Genomic DNA, 16,126 nt, shown 5'->3' with positions numbered 1-16,126 from the left:
GGAATTTTGCTTTATTTCTTGGGATTTTTAAGTCATTTTAAAAAGTATACTTAAATAACAACTAAATGAACTTTAAATGCAGCTGAACACTATACTCCATTTGAATAACTTCTGAGTAGGGGAAACAAGGTCACTAGATTTACAGAGGTATCTACTAGCTACTGTAAAAAGTTTTCTTTGTTACGCGTTGTGCTGCCCTCTGTTAACGGATGGTATTAACATATCGGAATACCGAAGTCGAAATCGTATAAGTAGTGACATCTATTAAAGAAAAGCCAAACGACGAAAACAAAGATGACCACCGGTCGCTGAATTACAAGTGGAAGTGGATCTTATTTGTGGAAGGGCGAAACGGGCTGTGACTATGAGACGCCTTCGTTATAGCCATCCTTCTCCTACTTTGTCATTTTATTCTTATAGTCTTTGGGTTTGACCACAGAGTACTTTATTTTGCGCTATAAGTACCTACCTTTATCAACTGATGCTCTAGATCTGAACGTAAACCCGCAACAATTCATAACGATTTCAAGTATATTTGAAATATTTGATTAATAGTGTTTTAAAATTTAGTTAAACGAATACAATACTAGTGAATTACATTTTACTTGAAAATTGGTCCGATTATTTATACGGAGTTGACGTTCGATCGCGTATCGAGATAGCTCTGCCATGTTCCAGCAAATCAAACCGCATCTTTCTAGGCCGAGAAATAAAAAACTTACGGGCTGTTCGCTGGTTTAAAAAATTGTGTATAGGACACGTGACTGCAGACGTGACCTCACAAAACCTCTAATGTCCATTGGGAACCATCATTGAATGTTTAAAATATCTGCGGGACGATTATTAAAACATCCCGGTACAAAATAAAACGGCTGTCGAAGGACCGAAATTCCAAGCACGGACAAACAAGGTTTCCTCGTCCGTAGTGTGTTCATGTTCTTAAGTGTTTCAATGTTGGGAATGTGACAAAAAAAGGTCAAAATAATGTTTGAATTACTATTTATTTACAAGATATAATTACATGGTGGTTCTAGTAGTGTTTATTTTTACCGAACACCTCCTCAATGTAATCTAAATAATATAGGTCCACTTTTTATTGAAATACATATCAAGCATCTAAAAATAATTAATTTTAACATAATTGTGTCCTTGGCATGCAAAACCAAATGAGCTGCGTAGTGAAATAATAAAACTGATATAGCTAGAGAAAAAAAAAACGAAAATTATATACATCTTAAAAATGGTTAAAAACGAATCGAGCGGAGATGTCAGGTAAACCCACTTTCTACAAATAAAACGATAAACTGCAATAAAATTTAATCTCCAGATTCTTCTTCTTCTAAAATAATCTTGAAGCTAAACGGTTGGAAAGCGTACCCGAGGCCGACATAGAACTTGCTCATGAACTCCACCCAGTGCAGACGGAGGGTGTGCAAAAATGCCGACAACCCTTCCATCAGCACCAGAATAGCCACCGTGAAAATCGCCCATGCCCCGAAAAACACGAATATGAACGCAACTCCGATGTAACCTTCGTTCGTCAGTCCCAAGTTGAATAACATGCTCCACAGTACTTCTGACAGCTCTGAAAAGAAGTTTTCAATTAACGTTTGTTTATTTGCACAGGTATCCTACAGAAAAGTGCACAAACTTTAAGGGAAATTGGATAAAAATAAGTTAAAGATGCACCAATCCGCTAGAATGAATAAGACGTAGAGGTTTAGGATTGCGGTCTTTTCCTTCCCGTGTTAACAGTGCATTAGTGGGCGGAGCTATCTCAGATGCAAACCTATTTCGTTTTCTTTTACAATACCTACCAAATTATTATTTTTTTAAAAGAATTTTAATGTTCACACAAAATATAAATTAATAACATTCTTCTGTCTTTCGTCGGATCAGTCGCATCTGTATTTAAACTTGTTTTGCCGTTGCGTAGCTTCGAAGTCGGAACACCAGACTTCCGATACTCGAATCTCGCGGATCGAATTTAAATCCAAAAGTCAAGATCGTGTGTTACTTCCTTTTTTTTATTTATTTCTGTTATAACAGTGTTAAAAATCAAAGGTCACACTAGCTGCTACCGTTTTTTTCTCCGGTAGCAGCTGCTGAGGGTTCCCCTACAACTATAATTCCTTCTACAGCCCAAACTATCGAGCCGTACCACAGCTGGCCTCAGTCTATTACACAGCCATACAAAAAAAGTAGTGTCCTTTTCATGCGACATAAGTTATCCGCAGTATTTTTGCTTCCTGACCACGAATCCGGTGTCAAAATTTTGCTATCACATAACAGGAATTTCCTAACCTCAAAAAACAGGTCAAAAATAGCAAAAATTCACGAAAAATTGCTAGGATAAACACAAAAATTGTTTTTTTCTATATTCAAACGTGAATCCGCGGGCAAAATTGATGGTTCTTTTTCCAACCTCAAAAAAAAAACGGGTCAATTAAGGTCAGATATCAGGAATTTTAAAAAATAACAGTTACGCGCCAAAATTTGTATCCCGGGGTTTTCGGGGTCGCTGATCACGGATCAGAGGTTAATTTTACAAAATTCAAGATGGCGGATCTCAGATGGCCGACCTAATTTTCAAAAAATAACACATTAGCGCCAAATTTGGTATACGGGGGTTTTCGGGGTCGCTGATCACGACTCCGAGGTCATTTTTGCAAAATTCAAGATGGCGGATCCAAGAAGGCCGAATAAATTTTCAAAGGATAAGGTTCGGTGCGAATTCGCACTAGTGTGACTTTACTGTGGGCCAAAATGTGGCTGGATAGAAATAATTGAATTGAAATGCAAATTTCCGATTTTTTTTCACCTCATTATACGTGTCGAATAGAGTAGAATATTGTTTATTTAGTTATTGTTAATAATTTGCACATTTAACTTTTTTTTTTCATTAATAATTTAATTGTAACACGTATTTGTCAATATTTATGGATAATATGTTTAAATTAATATTTTTATACAAAAGAGTGCAAAATAAACATCAATTTACAGAGAGGGAGCCAAAAATAACAACTTAAAAAAATTCCTATATCGAGAATACCGAGAAAAATCGATATAATATAATTTTCTTAAAAATATAGACTTTGAACTTCAAAACCCTTTTTTTACTTTTTCTTTAGCCATTATTTATAAAAAAAAATACGAATTTAAAACAAAAAATAATTTTCCGAAAAAAATTTTTGTAATCGCATTTTTTATTAACAAATTTATTTTTTTTTGAAAACTAATTACATCTTTCGATTTCTCAGAAAATGTTCCCCAGTTTTGATATAAATACGTTGTTTTCGTTAACAAATAAAGAAAAGTTTCAAATTTGGCGAAATCCCAATCCGCACTAGTGTGACCTATAAGCTGTCTCAGCCCAAGTGTGACCTTTGAGGGTTAAACTGTACATAAATACCCGCGCGTTCTCATTTTCAAGATTACGCTAATAAATTTCAAAAGTACAGTGTATTGAACGAGGAAGACCAATAGCACGGCCACCGCTATCTCCGGACCTAAACCCTCTCGATTTTTTTACGGGACATTCGAAATGTGTACCGTACTGAGGTGGAAGTCACTTAAGATTTACGTGAACGCATTACAGCGACTGGAATGCATTGAAATCCATGTATTTTCTCGACAACAACGAAAAATAAGTAAAAATCTAGATATTAAAAGAAATACAAAAGGTATCCAAGTTCAATTAACTTACGTGCGTGAGCGAGGGACAGAGCCCACAGACGCAAATAAGACGCCGTATGGGATATCGTACTGAGAGTGTATTCGATGGTGTGAATGGCCTGGTGGATGAACACTTCACTAATAGGCTCTTCCTCTTCCTCCTCCTCCTCTTCGTGATGTTTCGAACCGTTGGCCTCCGGATGGTTCTCCACCTCATCCATTTCCATACCTTGGTTGATATCGCCATTGGTCTTATTCTAAAAAAAACACTTTTCTGAATCTCCCTTCACACACCCAGAGACTAACAGTTACCTACCTTCAGCGTCTTGGACTTCGCATGTTTGTCTTTGGTCATCATGACGTAGAGGGGTTTCCCCAGCAGCATGATTGGGACGCAAATAAGCGCCGCAACGACAAGAACCATCTGCACCAACTTCTGTCCTTCGTACATGTACGCCTCGCAGCCCTGATTCGGGTCGCTCTCTCCCATGAGGAACATGTTTATGAAGTAGATGAGGACGGATGGCGCGCAAGACGTGCCGTGTTGATCGACGACAAGCTCATCTGGAAATCGCAGAAGTTAATCGGTATCGGGAATGGCAGAAGACGTACGGAAATACTCACCCCAACCGTCCAGTTCTCCGGAATACATGACCCACTTCATGAATATCATGATGACTAGGTAAAAGAACAGGAAGACCAGGAATAGAAGTTGTGGAAGGAACTCCAAAAATATGCTCGAATATTTCTTGAAATGTCTGGAAACGTTTCAGTAGTAAGGATTAATCGAGACACATTCAGTGTTTGATAAAAAATGCAGATACCATCAAAATAGTGTTGCAAATCTCATATTTTTATATGAAAAAGGTTTGTGCTTTATACAGGGCGATATTAAATTGAAGAAGGCAATCACAGCCTTCCATAGTTGTAAAATAATTCAATCCGGGCTTTGCAAACAATTGAAATGAATTGATATTGAAAATAAACGGTACAGAAACCTAATGAATTTCGACCGTAACTTTTGGTTAAATAAATTCGCTTACAATGTACCGCGTTTATGACAAAAATGGATTCATTGACACGTTATTCATTTACGGAGTGTCGTCAAAACGCCAATACTGCATCTCGGCTATAGCGGAACGTTTTCCCTTATGGGTTCACCCGGATTATTTGGGTTGTGCAAAGCGGTAAAGACATCACTGATTTGCGGAAACAATTAGAAGACACGCAGACTCAACAACAAATACACTCGGGAAATTGAACTGAAATTTAAAGTTAACTGTGGATGTTTATGGTTACAAAAAATGTATCACCCTGTAGATTATTCACTCTCTCAATCATTTGAGATGCGTCGAGTTCGAACGGATTATATTAGTAAAATTTCGTTCAAATTCATTACTTTTTTTAATGCGACTCAGAAATCATCTTTGGAATTTTGTTTCTTCAACACCCTGTGTAGCTTGCAGCATTATTTTAATGTCACCGTATACTCCAGTCGAATTAGATGTGAAAAAATTATTAGTAGTCATTGTATTGCACTTGAATGTTCAAAATTCGGTTCAAAAACCTCGCGTGCGCCAAGGGCAGCGCTCACGCGCGTGCCCGGGCCCGGTGCTCCTTCTCGCGCGTGCAGATCGTTAATTAACGTTAACTTTTACTGCTGCTAGCGCGTTTATTATATGAACCATCAATGTCTCCTTCTTTAATTACGCAATAAATTGTCGTTTTCGATATCTTACAATTAGTTAATTCGCTAATCCGTTTCCTAATTTCTTTATCACCAAACTTATTATAGAATACCATGCAAAAAATGATTTACGACCTAGTAGGCTAATACAGGTTTGCTTTGACGACCAGCGCGCCGCCTTCGATTCTACATCAGGCGGAGTGGTCTGCCAATACCGGACTCGCCCAATGGCTATTCGAGTATAAATTACGAAACAGATCATGGCTAAAGCATAGGATGAAATTTCAAGAGAAGTGCGGACGGTCCTGTGCTTTAATAATCACAGGATCCAATAGATATCGTAATTAAAAAAAGTTATCTTGGGAATAAAGAGGCGTAGGGGATTTCTCTTTTTTTAATTACCGTAAAAATAAGCTCTTTTTAATGCAAAAAGAGCGAATTGCCGAGCAGCTTTTGGCTGACCCTGGGACAATTAAAGTTTAGTAATTAAACAATTAGTTGTAAAACAAATGAAATTAATTAACAAATAGTTAGAGCAACAATTTCACGGTCAATTGAATTGGCACATATGTTGGTCTTTGGATTGACCGTCTCTTCCATAAATTTCATCAGCATCCATCGCTTTTTGCAATGTGGAGTTTTCGAAAACTGATTTTTCCGTGTTCAGCCTTTATTTTACAGTCAACAAATTGGTGGAAAATTACTTTAGACACCTCAAATTGTAGGTAATTTAATTGCCTACAATATAAAATGACTAATTTTCCGATAGGTCGTCTAGATTTTCGTGGGCAGTAAAAAAAGTGAAACACGTAAATTTGCCAACTTAGCGTCACTTCTTTCGAGTTACTTTTTTGATATTATTAGACGTAAAATGTCTACTAATAATTTTCGACTCGAGTAGTACCTGAAAAAAAAAATTACTCACACGAAATTGACGGTGCTCATACATACTCCGAAAATCATATGGGCTATTCCGACGATTATCGACAATTTCATTTTGAAAGAGTTCAAAAAAATGATTTTGTTGCTGGCCATCTACAAAAAACGTTTTTTTTAAACATCTGAAAAGCAAAAAAACATGAAGATTTACCTGCCATACGGGATCCATTCCCATGAAATAGGGAGTACCGTAATAGTTGGCTTTGGGGAGAAATTCGTGTTCCTCCTCGTCTTCAGGATAGAACCTTGACGTATTGACGTACCACTGCGTCTGGAATATGTTCATGGATTTGGAGAATATGTCATTGTATATAAAACCCGTGTAAAAGGAAAACAAGCCCATGAGGAATATAATGTATCTGCCGGCAAAGAATATGTTGAAAATTTCGTTCTTACTTTTCATAGCTACGATTTTTTTTTCCGACAGAATCATCCACGTGCCAAATACGGCCATGATGATGGCATGGCCGCAATCGCCGAACATTACGGCGAATAGGAAGGGGAACGTTATGATCGTGTAGAGGCCTGAAAAGAAATCGTACACTTGCAAATTTGAATCTCAGTGTGACGTACAGCATAGCCCGTCGGCCTAAGAGTGTCTTGCGACCAAACAAATTTGGAAAGAATAGAGTAATATTGTTTACAATTGCTGAAATATTGAAGAGTCATGAAAAATATACGGATTCCTAAAACAGAAATCCAGTAAATCCAGTAGGCTATCCTGTATGTCACGTATTTTATTTGTATATATATATTTTTTTTCAAAATAAGCACTATGCTACACACTGCTGCAAAAATAATAGATATTTATGATAATTGACAATATTCAGCGCAATTATATTTCAACGTATGTATCGGGATAATTTCCATTTAATATTTTTTTTATTCACCTTGCATATCTCCAAAATTCTCCCAAGATTTGAATTTCGCGCCATTTGAGCGGCAAAGTGTTGCCAACGAGCAAAAAAGGCCGGGTTGCCGGTTGCCGTTTTGGGTTTTTATAATTGGGGGATTCCCCATTATTGCGAGTTTGGCAGCTACAGTTCGCGATTTTCGTACAAAATATGGTAGGAATGGTAACTATACACCAAGGCGGATCTGTTTTGAGGTTGAAGTGAGCAATTTTTTTCTGGATTAGCTTCAGTACAACTCACATAATAAAAGTGTAGATCCCTAGATCTGGGCGAGGTCCGGAACATGTTCAAAATTGCAAAATTGTTTAAAAAATTAAAAAAAATACCTATTTTATCCGAGTTTTTTTGCATATATCTTGGAACCTATGCATTTTGGAAGAATATTGAAGAGGAAAAAAAGTTTTAGAATTGAATACTGCACAATATACTGTATGTTAAAATTGTTAAAATTTATTACCGATGTTGCTAAATTGCAATAATTGATGAAAACAAGGCAAAATAATCAAGTTTTCTGGATATTTTTTTTAATTTTTTATTTGCTTCGAGGGCATTTTAATTTTCGCAAAAAAATACTTTAGAGTATAATAAAACAACACACCAAATTTCATTAAATTCGGTTTGATAGTTTTCACAAAAAAATTTTTTGAAAAAAAATTTGAAAAAAATTTTTGAATTTTCAAAATGTTGCACAGCTTCAAATAAAGTATCTAGATACTTGAAAAGACCGCTCAACCTTTCAAATGGTTTTTGAAAAATTGAAATCGGTTGATTAGGACAGCCACAGTAAATTTTTCTTATTTTTAAAATAGGTATATAGATTGCATTTATCAAATTGCAATTTACTTTTTTAAAAAATTATAATTTTAAAGTTCTATTTTTACTTAATTTTATCTGCGTTTAACAAAAAAATTAATTTCCAAAAAAAAAAATTATTTTTTTAAATTTGTTTAAACACAAACTATTTAAATAATTGTAATGATTATAACTTAACACATTCATATTCAGAGGGTTGAAATATATACGTAAACTTATTTTTTCATTGAAAAAATGCAATAGTATAGGGTAAAATATACAGTATATTTAATGCATAAATAATAAACTTTGTTGTAATCTAATTGTTTAAAAATAAAAAAAAAGAGTTTGTTGTCAATAGTGGGAAAATTAGAGGCCAAATTTCAAGAAAAACAGCAAATTTTCTCAATTGTCGACGTTTCGTCACTTATCGTGACATCCTCAGAACACTATAAAATTTAATAATTTCAAAATTACATCACAATTTATAAATAACAAACTTAACGTTAAAATATTTAAAAAGTGTATCTAAAACATCTTGATTATTTTGCATTTTTTTAATCAATTATTGCTATTTTACAACATCGATAATAAATTTAAACAGTTTTAACGTGCAATATATTGTGCAAAATTCAATTCTAAAACCTTTTTTCCTCTTCAATATTCTTCCAAAATGCATAGGTTCCAAGATATAAGTATAAAACTCGGATAAAATAGGTATTTTTTAAATTTTTTTAAACACTGTAGAAAAGTGTGTGCCAACTGTATAACGCGACCTTTGAACCTGTGAAGTACTATCCCAACTTAATTATTATGTGTCGTGACACTACCATTTGCGTTTCGTCATTAATTTAGTTCAATGACCTGGCCAGCTTATACCAATGTGTTAAATACGGCTGTGATGCAAAACTGTAACAATGGCAACAGTTACTCCTGAAGAACATCGTGACATAATAATAGTGCTCTACAAGAAAAGTTTCAATACTTTGGGAACTCCTAATGATAAAACTACCTTCATATAACTCCGTTGCTTTTTAAGATACTCAATCGCAGAGTTCTACTTTAGACCAACACATCTTTTGAAGAATTTTGTTCAAAAAAACCTCAACTGTTTCAAATAGATCTGTGTACTGTTCCCACTGAATACTGTCAAAATCGCTCCAAACTGCAACCGACACCGATTAAGGCTAAATAGTAAAACATAAGATTGTACCTGGATTGGCCTCCCTGTAAGATGCGACGCCATACGCATCGATGAGGTTTTGGAAACCTCTAGTGAACTTATTGGTTCGGTTAAACGTAGGAGGATCCTCGTTGGTATTAATAACATTTAAGAATGATGGAATGGAGCTACCGCATGCACTCTATCAAAAATAAAAATAAAAATCACCTAAGCGTTAGAGTTATGGATCACGTAAACAAAATCATGCTTGTGGCGGTGGAAAAATCAACTGGTACTTACGGAACCGTCGGCGAGGGCCTTTTGGACAGTGGCGATATCGTTACAGGGCACCCAACACTCCCCGATCAGACACTTCTTGGTCACGTCCATGTTGAAGAAGTTCAGCGTGTGGTAGATCGCCTTCATCTTGCTCACCATGATGCTCCAGTTCTGCAGTTCCTTGGCCACGCTCACGAGCACCCTTTGACGGTGGTCTTTGGTTTGGTTGAGGACCTAGAAAAAGTTTTCCTTCATCCTCTCTTTTATAGGGTCGCCAGAAGCGCTTACCAAGTTCAAGTCTTCTAAGCGAGTGCGAACGCCTTTAAGCATATCGTTTCTCTCCCCGAGAGTACTGGGACAGGGGTAGAGGGACGCGTGGAAACCGGCGCACACTTTTTTTATCCTGGTCTTCAACTGCTCTCCTTGGAAGAACGCGACAAATACTGTTTTGTGAATTTCGTTACCCTGGAAAAGATGGTGACGATGTTGATCCAACCCAAAGCATATTTCTGTCTACTATAAAAACTTACAGTGGCTGGATCTTCCAAAGGCCTCTCGATCTCAGACTGCCTCAAGAAGACGTTGCCCCTGGAAATACGCCACAACATCCTCTCGAAACCGGGCACTCTCTCTCTGCTAATAACCCCCGCGACGAATCCCAGATGACCCCTGATGGAGACATTCTGGGACTCTTCCGGAATCAGCGCTTTGTGTGTGGTGTCGAGACCATTGGCCTCGTCTTGCTCGTTGAAGAACGCTTGCGTTTTCTCTAGCACGTGCCTCAGTTCTGACAACTCCAGGAAGTTGGATTTTAAGTTGACGGCGCTCTCGCTGAGCTCTTTGATGTCGCCCTCGGTTTTTTCGAGGTGCGCCTGCAAAGAACAGTAGTAATGGAGAAATTATTGATGATTTTTTTATCTTTACTGTAGTTGTAACCAGTTCATCTGCGTCAAACACCATAAAATATATTTGCGTAGATTTAAAAGCGCTACGTGTGTTTTTTTACTCTTATTTTTCAACACCTCGTATATTTACATTTATACACAACATGAAAAAGAGTAAACATTTACCTAATCCAATCTTAGGGCAATTACTTACTTATTACGCTGTAGTTTTAAAACATCCCGTATGTTCTCAAAGACATAAATTAAACCGTTTCGGTTTTTTCCAAAGGAAGCAATTTTCAAGTATTAGTATTACTTAACTTTCGATTGCATAATCTGAATTCCTCATAATATGCCGAACAAAAATTATGGTAGCTACATGAAGTCCGATTTATTATCTGATTCCGCTTATAATAATTAATATCCACCTCGCAATATGTTAATGTATTTTTTTTATTTTTTACGCATGAACTCCAACATTGTACTAACCATAATTACTCGAATGATATATACCACGCTAAGTTTGATAAAAAATGTCAGGTAAAGTAATTCATGCAATTAGAACTATCGCAATATTGTTAATGTATGAAATAATTTCTATTATTTCAGTTATCTTTTTGTTTTTAATTTTTTTACGCAAAATGACTCATGTCGTAATACTTCAATTACCTCCCAAATCTTTATATTACAGGTGCGTTGCGCTAACGCAATGTATGAAATGGTACCACAATTTTTTTACTTTCGGGTCAATTTGGAGCACGAGGTCAATGTTCTATTCTACCTTGATTCGCACGATGTTGAGTGTTTTGATCGCAAAGTAGGTATGTTAAGGACTGGTTATTAACTAAATTCCGGTCAAAGGTATTTAAAGAATATACAAATTATTGTCCAAAATATTGGATTCGGTTAAAATGTTATAACCAGTGCGTCCAATTTTTATTGTTAACACGAGGGGCTTGTAGTTGAAGTAAACACGGATGAGCGGATGAAGAATGAGAAATTCATTGCAAGTACGGAGAGTGTGTAGTTGAGACTGTGCGCAAATTAAGTGATATTTTCGGAGAAGGAAAATAGCGCACATTTCAAATCCTGCTTTACGTTTAGAACACCTTATAGTTTCATCATCATTCGATCAATTATTACAGAACTAATAAAACAATGCATAACATCAAATTCTATTTGATTTTCTCTGTTTATTTTGCTGCATAAACAAGTAATTATTATTCTCAGATGTTTATTACAAATTAAGAAGCGACATAAATAGAATGGTATGCTCATTACTAAATTTCTCGAAAATGATTCATTAAGTAAATGTTATACATTAGTAGAAATGGCTTCAAATGTCATAATTTTTAAGCAAACAAGTTGTAGCAGAAAACCGATATTCAACTCTCAACTTCAAGAGCTCTACTCTACTCTACAGGGTAGGTAAAGAAAATTGCATATGAACTTAACGACGTAATTTTTGCAAGGCCTACCCAACTCATTAGAGAAATGGTAGGCTACTAGTTTTTAAATTATTTAAAAAAATTAAAAATATTTCTTGAACACCTTGTATCTTTGTAACGAAGCGTCCTAGATAAAAACTTTATGGGAAAGACTACCCTTAAAATTCACCAAAGAATACGAGGTTTCATTTTTGGTCACCATTTGTGAATCACCCTGTATAGTCTACTGTTTCACTGTAAAATGGCAAAACTGTATTCATTGTGCTTTCCCTATATTGCACGCAATAAGGGCGACAGAAATGAATCACACCAAAAGTGCGTGTCAGTCATATCTCGTCAAGGTCAACAACCTACCGAAAATGATTATGATTCAACCTATTCCACGAACTTCACATTAAATGGTCCTTTAATCTAACAATATAAACATTTTTTTTATTGTAGAAATACTTTTCGGTTTTTAATGTACGTAAAATGCCTCCTGTGAAAATTTAAAAAAGATTCACTAGTTGAAATTAACTAACAACGACATTGACACAAAAGTTCAATCAAACTATTGATGAATACCGCAGGGAAAAGTGTCTGAATATGGCAAGAAGACAAGGACCAATATTGTACAAAATTAATAATAAAGTTTAAAATTAAGTTCGGTTATTTTTTGAGCAGACCCCGTATACCTAAAACAGACAAGTTGACCAAAACTACGATTTAAAGGCTCATTTAATTGGACTATCACGTTTCGTACAATATATTTATTTCTTTACATAAAGTCGTTATTTTGCTATAAAATAACATTGACTATTTAACTTCTCTAACATTACAACATTTAATCACTTTTACGTCCGTTTTATTGGGCGTTACCGCCATAGGGCGTCGATAATACTAAACAATAGACATAAAAATGTACCCCCGCTGGTTACAGCCACTTAGTTGTGACAAAGAAACAATTTGATCGATTGACAGCCCTTACTCACCTCTAAATCGATAATTTCACGTGGATTTGGAGCTTTCGGAAGTTCGCTGACGTCCGGTATGTTCACAGAATCTTTCCTGACTTCAGCTTCGATATACCTCAATTTTCTCTCCATTTCGTCGCATCTTCGCACCTCGTTGACGAACTTTCTTTGGAAGGCGTTTACATTCTCGTTCAACTGGAAATGAGAGAGAATTTATTAAAAGATGGGGAGAGGGAGGCTTCTTAGTAGTGTCACATACGGCAAAAATGGCTTCTTTGTCATAACCTCAAATATTGCGATATTCTGTACAATTTCAACTGTGACAATTTGTTGCGGGTTGCCTAAATATATGACGTCACACTAAAAGAGTCTTGTACAAACATTTTTTCGACTGTTTGGTATTTCTCCTTTAGAGTGGTCTTAAAACAGTGAAATGCGAATAAAAATAATTATACTATTCATTCTATTGATCACAATGGTGACAATAAAAAGTAGAAATGGTGTTCAGTTACTAATGGGCTAAGTTTCAGCAATAAAATATGAAAGTCAAAGCGGGTAGTTCAAATAAAATTTTGTTGAAAAATGCTTCGTTACCGAAGATGCCTTTCTAATTTGGACCTTCATCATCGGGTACAATTTCGTGTAAATACAAAAACAGCGGCTGCAAACTTAATTTTCAGTGCCCTTTTCGCCATTTGTTGTTACGCCACTGCGTAAATACAGAAATAACAAGACATTGTTTGAATTTATTTTTTTGTGGCATAATTCTAGTGTTTTGTTCATTTAATTTTCACGTTGAAGTAAGTTATTTTTGTGCAACGTCGCGACATAAGGTTTTTTATGAATTTTAAGAAAAAATATACAAAACCCCAAAGGGAATATTCAACCTAAAAAGTTATTACGTGTTGCTTGATAAAAATTTAAATGTACAGCACTTTCAGCATTAATTTAAACTGAATATTTGGTTCGGCGTGATTGACGATCATATTTTGGGACTACTTAAACTTCCGAAAACTTTAATTGACCAAGACTATCTCCTAGTCACTACTCCTTAATAGTATGAATTTATAATTTCCTCATATATGTATTGGAAAACGCAGTGAAAGTCTTTAGCCTCCAGGAAGTCCATATCTAAATCCCCTAGACTTTTTTTCTGATTTTTTTCGTTATTTATACTGTTGCAACTATCAACAATAGAGCCAAACTATGACACGGAATAGATGAAGTTGCAAATGCTATTAAAAACCTTTATCCGCTGTTTTTTTTTTGCAGTTAAGAGAAATTTCTTGAAATGATGCCGAAGATTTATCCAGTTAAACTGTGGACATTTCGAAAATAATATTAATCATAATTAAATGAAGTTTTTATTATGTTTTAAGCGAATATTTTATTTATCAATCAGTTTAGTTATAGTTATTAGGACATCTTAATTGGATTTTTAATTATTGCACAAAAAATGTAAATTAGATAACTGAGGCGCTTTGCTGGCGGAAAGTTATTGATCAAATTCCGCTGCATTTATACTTTTTTATTACATTTTTCTGTATGCACTAACTGTACTACCTTTCTGACTTTAAACTAACAAACGCTATAGTTCACAACAATGATACACCATTCCTACGACTACACAAGATTCAATTTCATTTTTGTTTAATCTTTTGTAGATATTTATTATGTTACCTCACTTTATATTGTCAATTTTCCAATCTCTACTTACATCTCTAAATTGTACACATCCAGATTCCCCTAGTTCCGATATCGCAAAATAAGCTGCCTCTGGTTGTATGAAGAGTTGGGCCAAAGCCATCTCTTCGCTCCTGAACATACTCCCCATGTTGAGGAAACGTTTTCAACTACTTCTAAAACAAAAAAAAAAATATTCCATACAATTATGTCACTCACGACGATCTAGTAACAATAATAAAAGTATCAACTGAATGACTTCACCAAATGAAACTATTTCTCTAATCATCAAGTCATTATACTGTCTATAATTAAAAAAAAATAATTTATAGTACGACTGTAAAGCAATAGCATCAAAAATAACGTTTATGGATTAAGCAGTATTATGTGATAGCTGTTTAATCTGTGATTATCTGATTCAATAATTCTAGATGTAAAGTAATCCAGGTTATTCGCTTATAGCAGATTAAGAAATAGCACAAATAAAGTCGAATAAGTACAGGAATTTACCGACATCGTCGCCGGAAAAAAAATTAAATCCTAGATTTAAAACTTGGGCACGTGTTTGAAGGACAACAGAGCATTAAAATTGTTTCCTGTCGTCTTTAGTTTTCGAGATACAGGTTGTGATAAAATAAAATCAATTTTGCCAATACCTCCAAAAGTATTCATCATATCGTATTGACATTTGATAAACGGATGTTTTGAGACAGAGCACCGTTTTGAGAGGTCTTGCTTGTATTAGCTCTTAAAAAACATCATGTATGTAAGTCAACCTATACATCACAGATGAAAACTATGTTAATTTTTAATCCTCATAATTTATGATTCTTTTTTGTGAAACACTCCGTACATTACAACGCCGAAATGCACTTTATAGGGGACGGATGTAGGCTTCTAAAAAATAACGATGTCGAACAGAATATATTTTGCTTCGCACAAAGCACATTTTTTTATTTTATAACGAATAACAGTGCTCACATTTAAAATACACAATCTATAAATTGCAAAAATTATAAATAATGTCTATAGCCTAACAGGTAACAGAAAATTTATTGCGCTACCTTAACTAAACATATAAAAGAAAAACAAATAATGGAAGTTTGTTTTTATATGATAAATATTTTAAATTTTCCTTGAACGCAGTAAGGTGTGTTTTGATCCATTTGAATTACATGTTAGAGCTTACAATTAGAGCTACGACGAGAGGAAGTTTTATATCACTTTTTATAGCACTTGTCTCATTTCTTTTACACATTCCTTTCCTATTCTAGATATTATCATAAATAATAAACGTAAACGATTTTTTTTTCATTTCTTAAATCTGCTGTTTCCCTTGTACCTAATTATCAATCTTCTAGGATATAATGTGACAAGATAGTATTATATGTAGGTATTTATTCTATCAATCTGATTGTGGTAAATCCCGATTCAAATCAGTTCCTATCTTTCTAGGTGCCTAATATAAGAGAAATGGTGCAACAAGATTATGTGAACATATAACAACTTTAACACGAACGACATGTATTGTTCTTTTCTCTTTTTTAATCTAAAAATGCCTACAAATTTTGGAAATTTCACGAAAAATTTGAAATCGTATTCGCAAAATAGATATCTTACATTTTTATTTTATTTTGTTGTTGTTGTTGTACTCCACTAACTAAATTTGTTGTTTTTCCTGTTACAGTTTCATTAACATAAAACATTAAA

General features: G+C 34.8%; 1 protein-coding gene across 3 annotated transcripts in view; it reads right to left on the bottom strand.

Moving 5' to 3' along the window:
* Positions 1-982: 982 nt before the first annotated feature.
* Positions 983-16,126, bottom strand: part of LOC108917870 (V-type proton ATPase 116 kDa subunit a) — a 43,881-nt gene continuing 28,737 nt past the window's right edge. The window contains exons 2-13 of one of the 3 annotated variants that reach the window (XM_018724657.1): positions 14,451-14,592; positions 12,752-12,928; positions 9,979-10,320; positions 9,737-9,913; positions 9,470-9,682; positions 9,221-9,371; positions 6,453-6,826; positions 6,288-6,397; positions 4,300-4,433; positions 3,992-4,239; positions 3,707-3,932; positions 983-1,585 (exon numbers count right to left, since the gene is read on the bottom strand). In XM_018724657.1, coding sequence (XP_018580173.1) covers positions 1,317-1,585; positions 3,707-3,932; positions 3,992-4,239; positions 4,300-4,433; positions 6,288-6,397; positions 6,453-6,826; positions 9,221-9,371; positions 9,470-9,682; positions 9,737-9,913; positions 9,979-10,320; positions 12,752-12,928; positions 14,451-14,567 — 2,538 coding nt within the window. In that variant the 5' untranslated portion in view covers positions 14,568-14,592 and the 3' untranslated portion in view covers positions 983-1,316. The remainder of the gene's footprint in view (positions 1,586-3,706; positions 3,933-3,991; positions 4,240-4,299; positions 4,434-6,287; positions 6,398-6,452; positions 6,827-9,220; positions 9,372-9,469; positions 9,683-9,736; positions 9,914-9,978; positions 10,321-12,751; positions 12,929-14,450; positions 14,593-16,126) is intronic. The other 2 variants (XM_018724658.2, XM_018724659.2) reach the window with 2 other exon arrangements.

The sequence above is a fragment of the Anoplophora glabripennis genome, unplaced genomic scaffold, assembly GCF_000390285.2.
Source record: "Anoplophora glabripennis isolate ALB-LARVAE unplaced genomic scaffold, Agla_2.0 scaffold17, whole genome shotgun sequence".
NCBI lineage: Eukaryota > Metazoa > Arthropoda > Insecta > Coleoptera > Cerambycidae > Anoplophora > Anoplophora glabripennis.
Note: the sequence above shows the minus strand (reverse complement) of the source record. Positions and strands in the feature narration are given on the sequence as shown.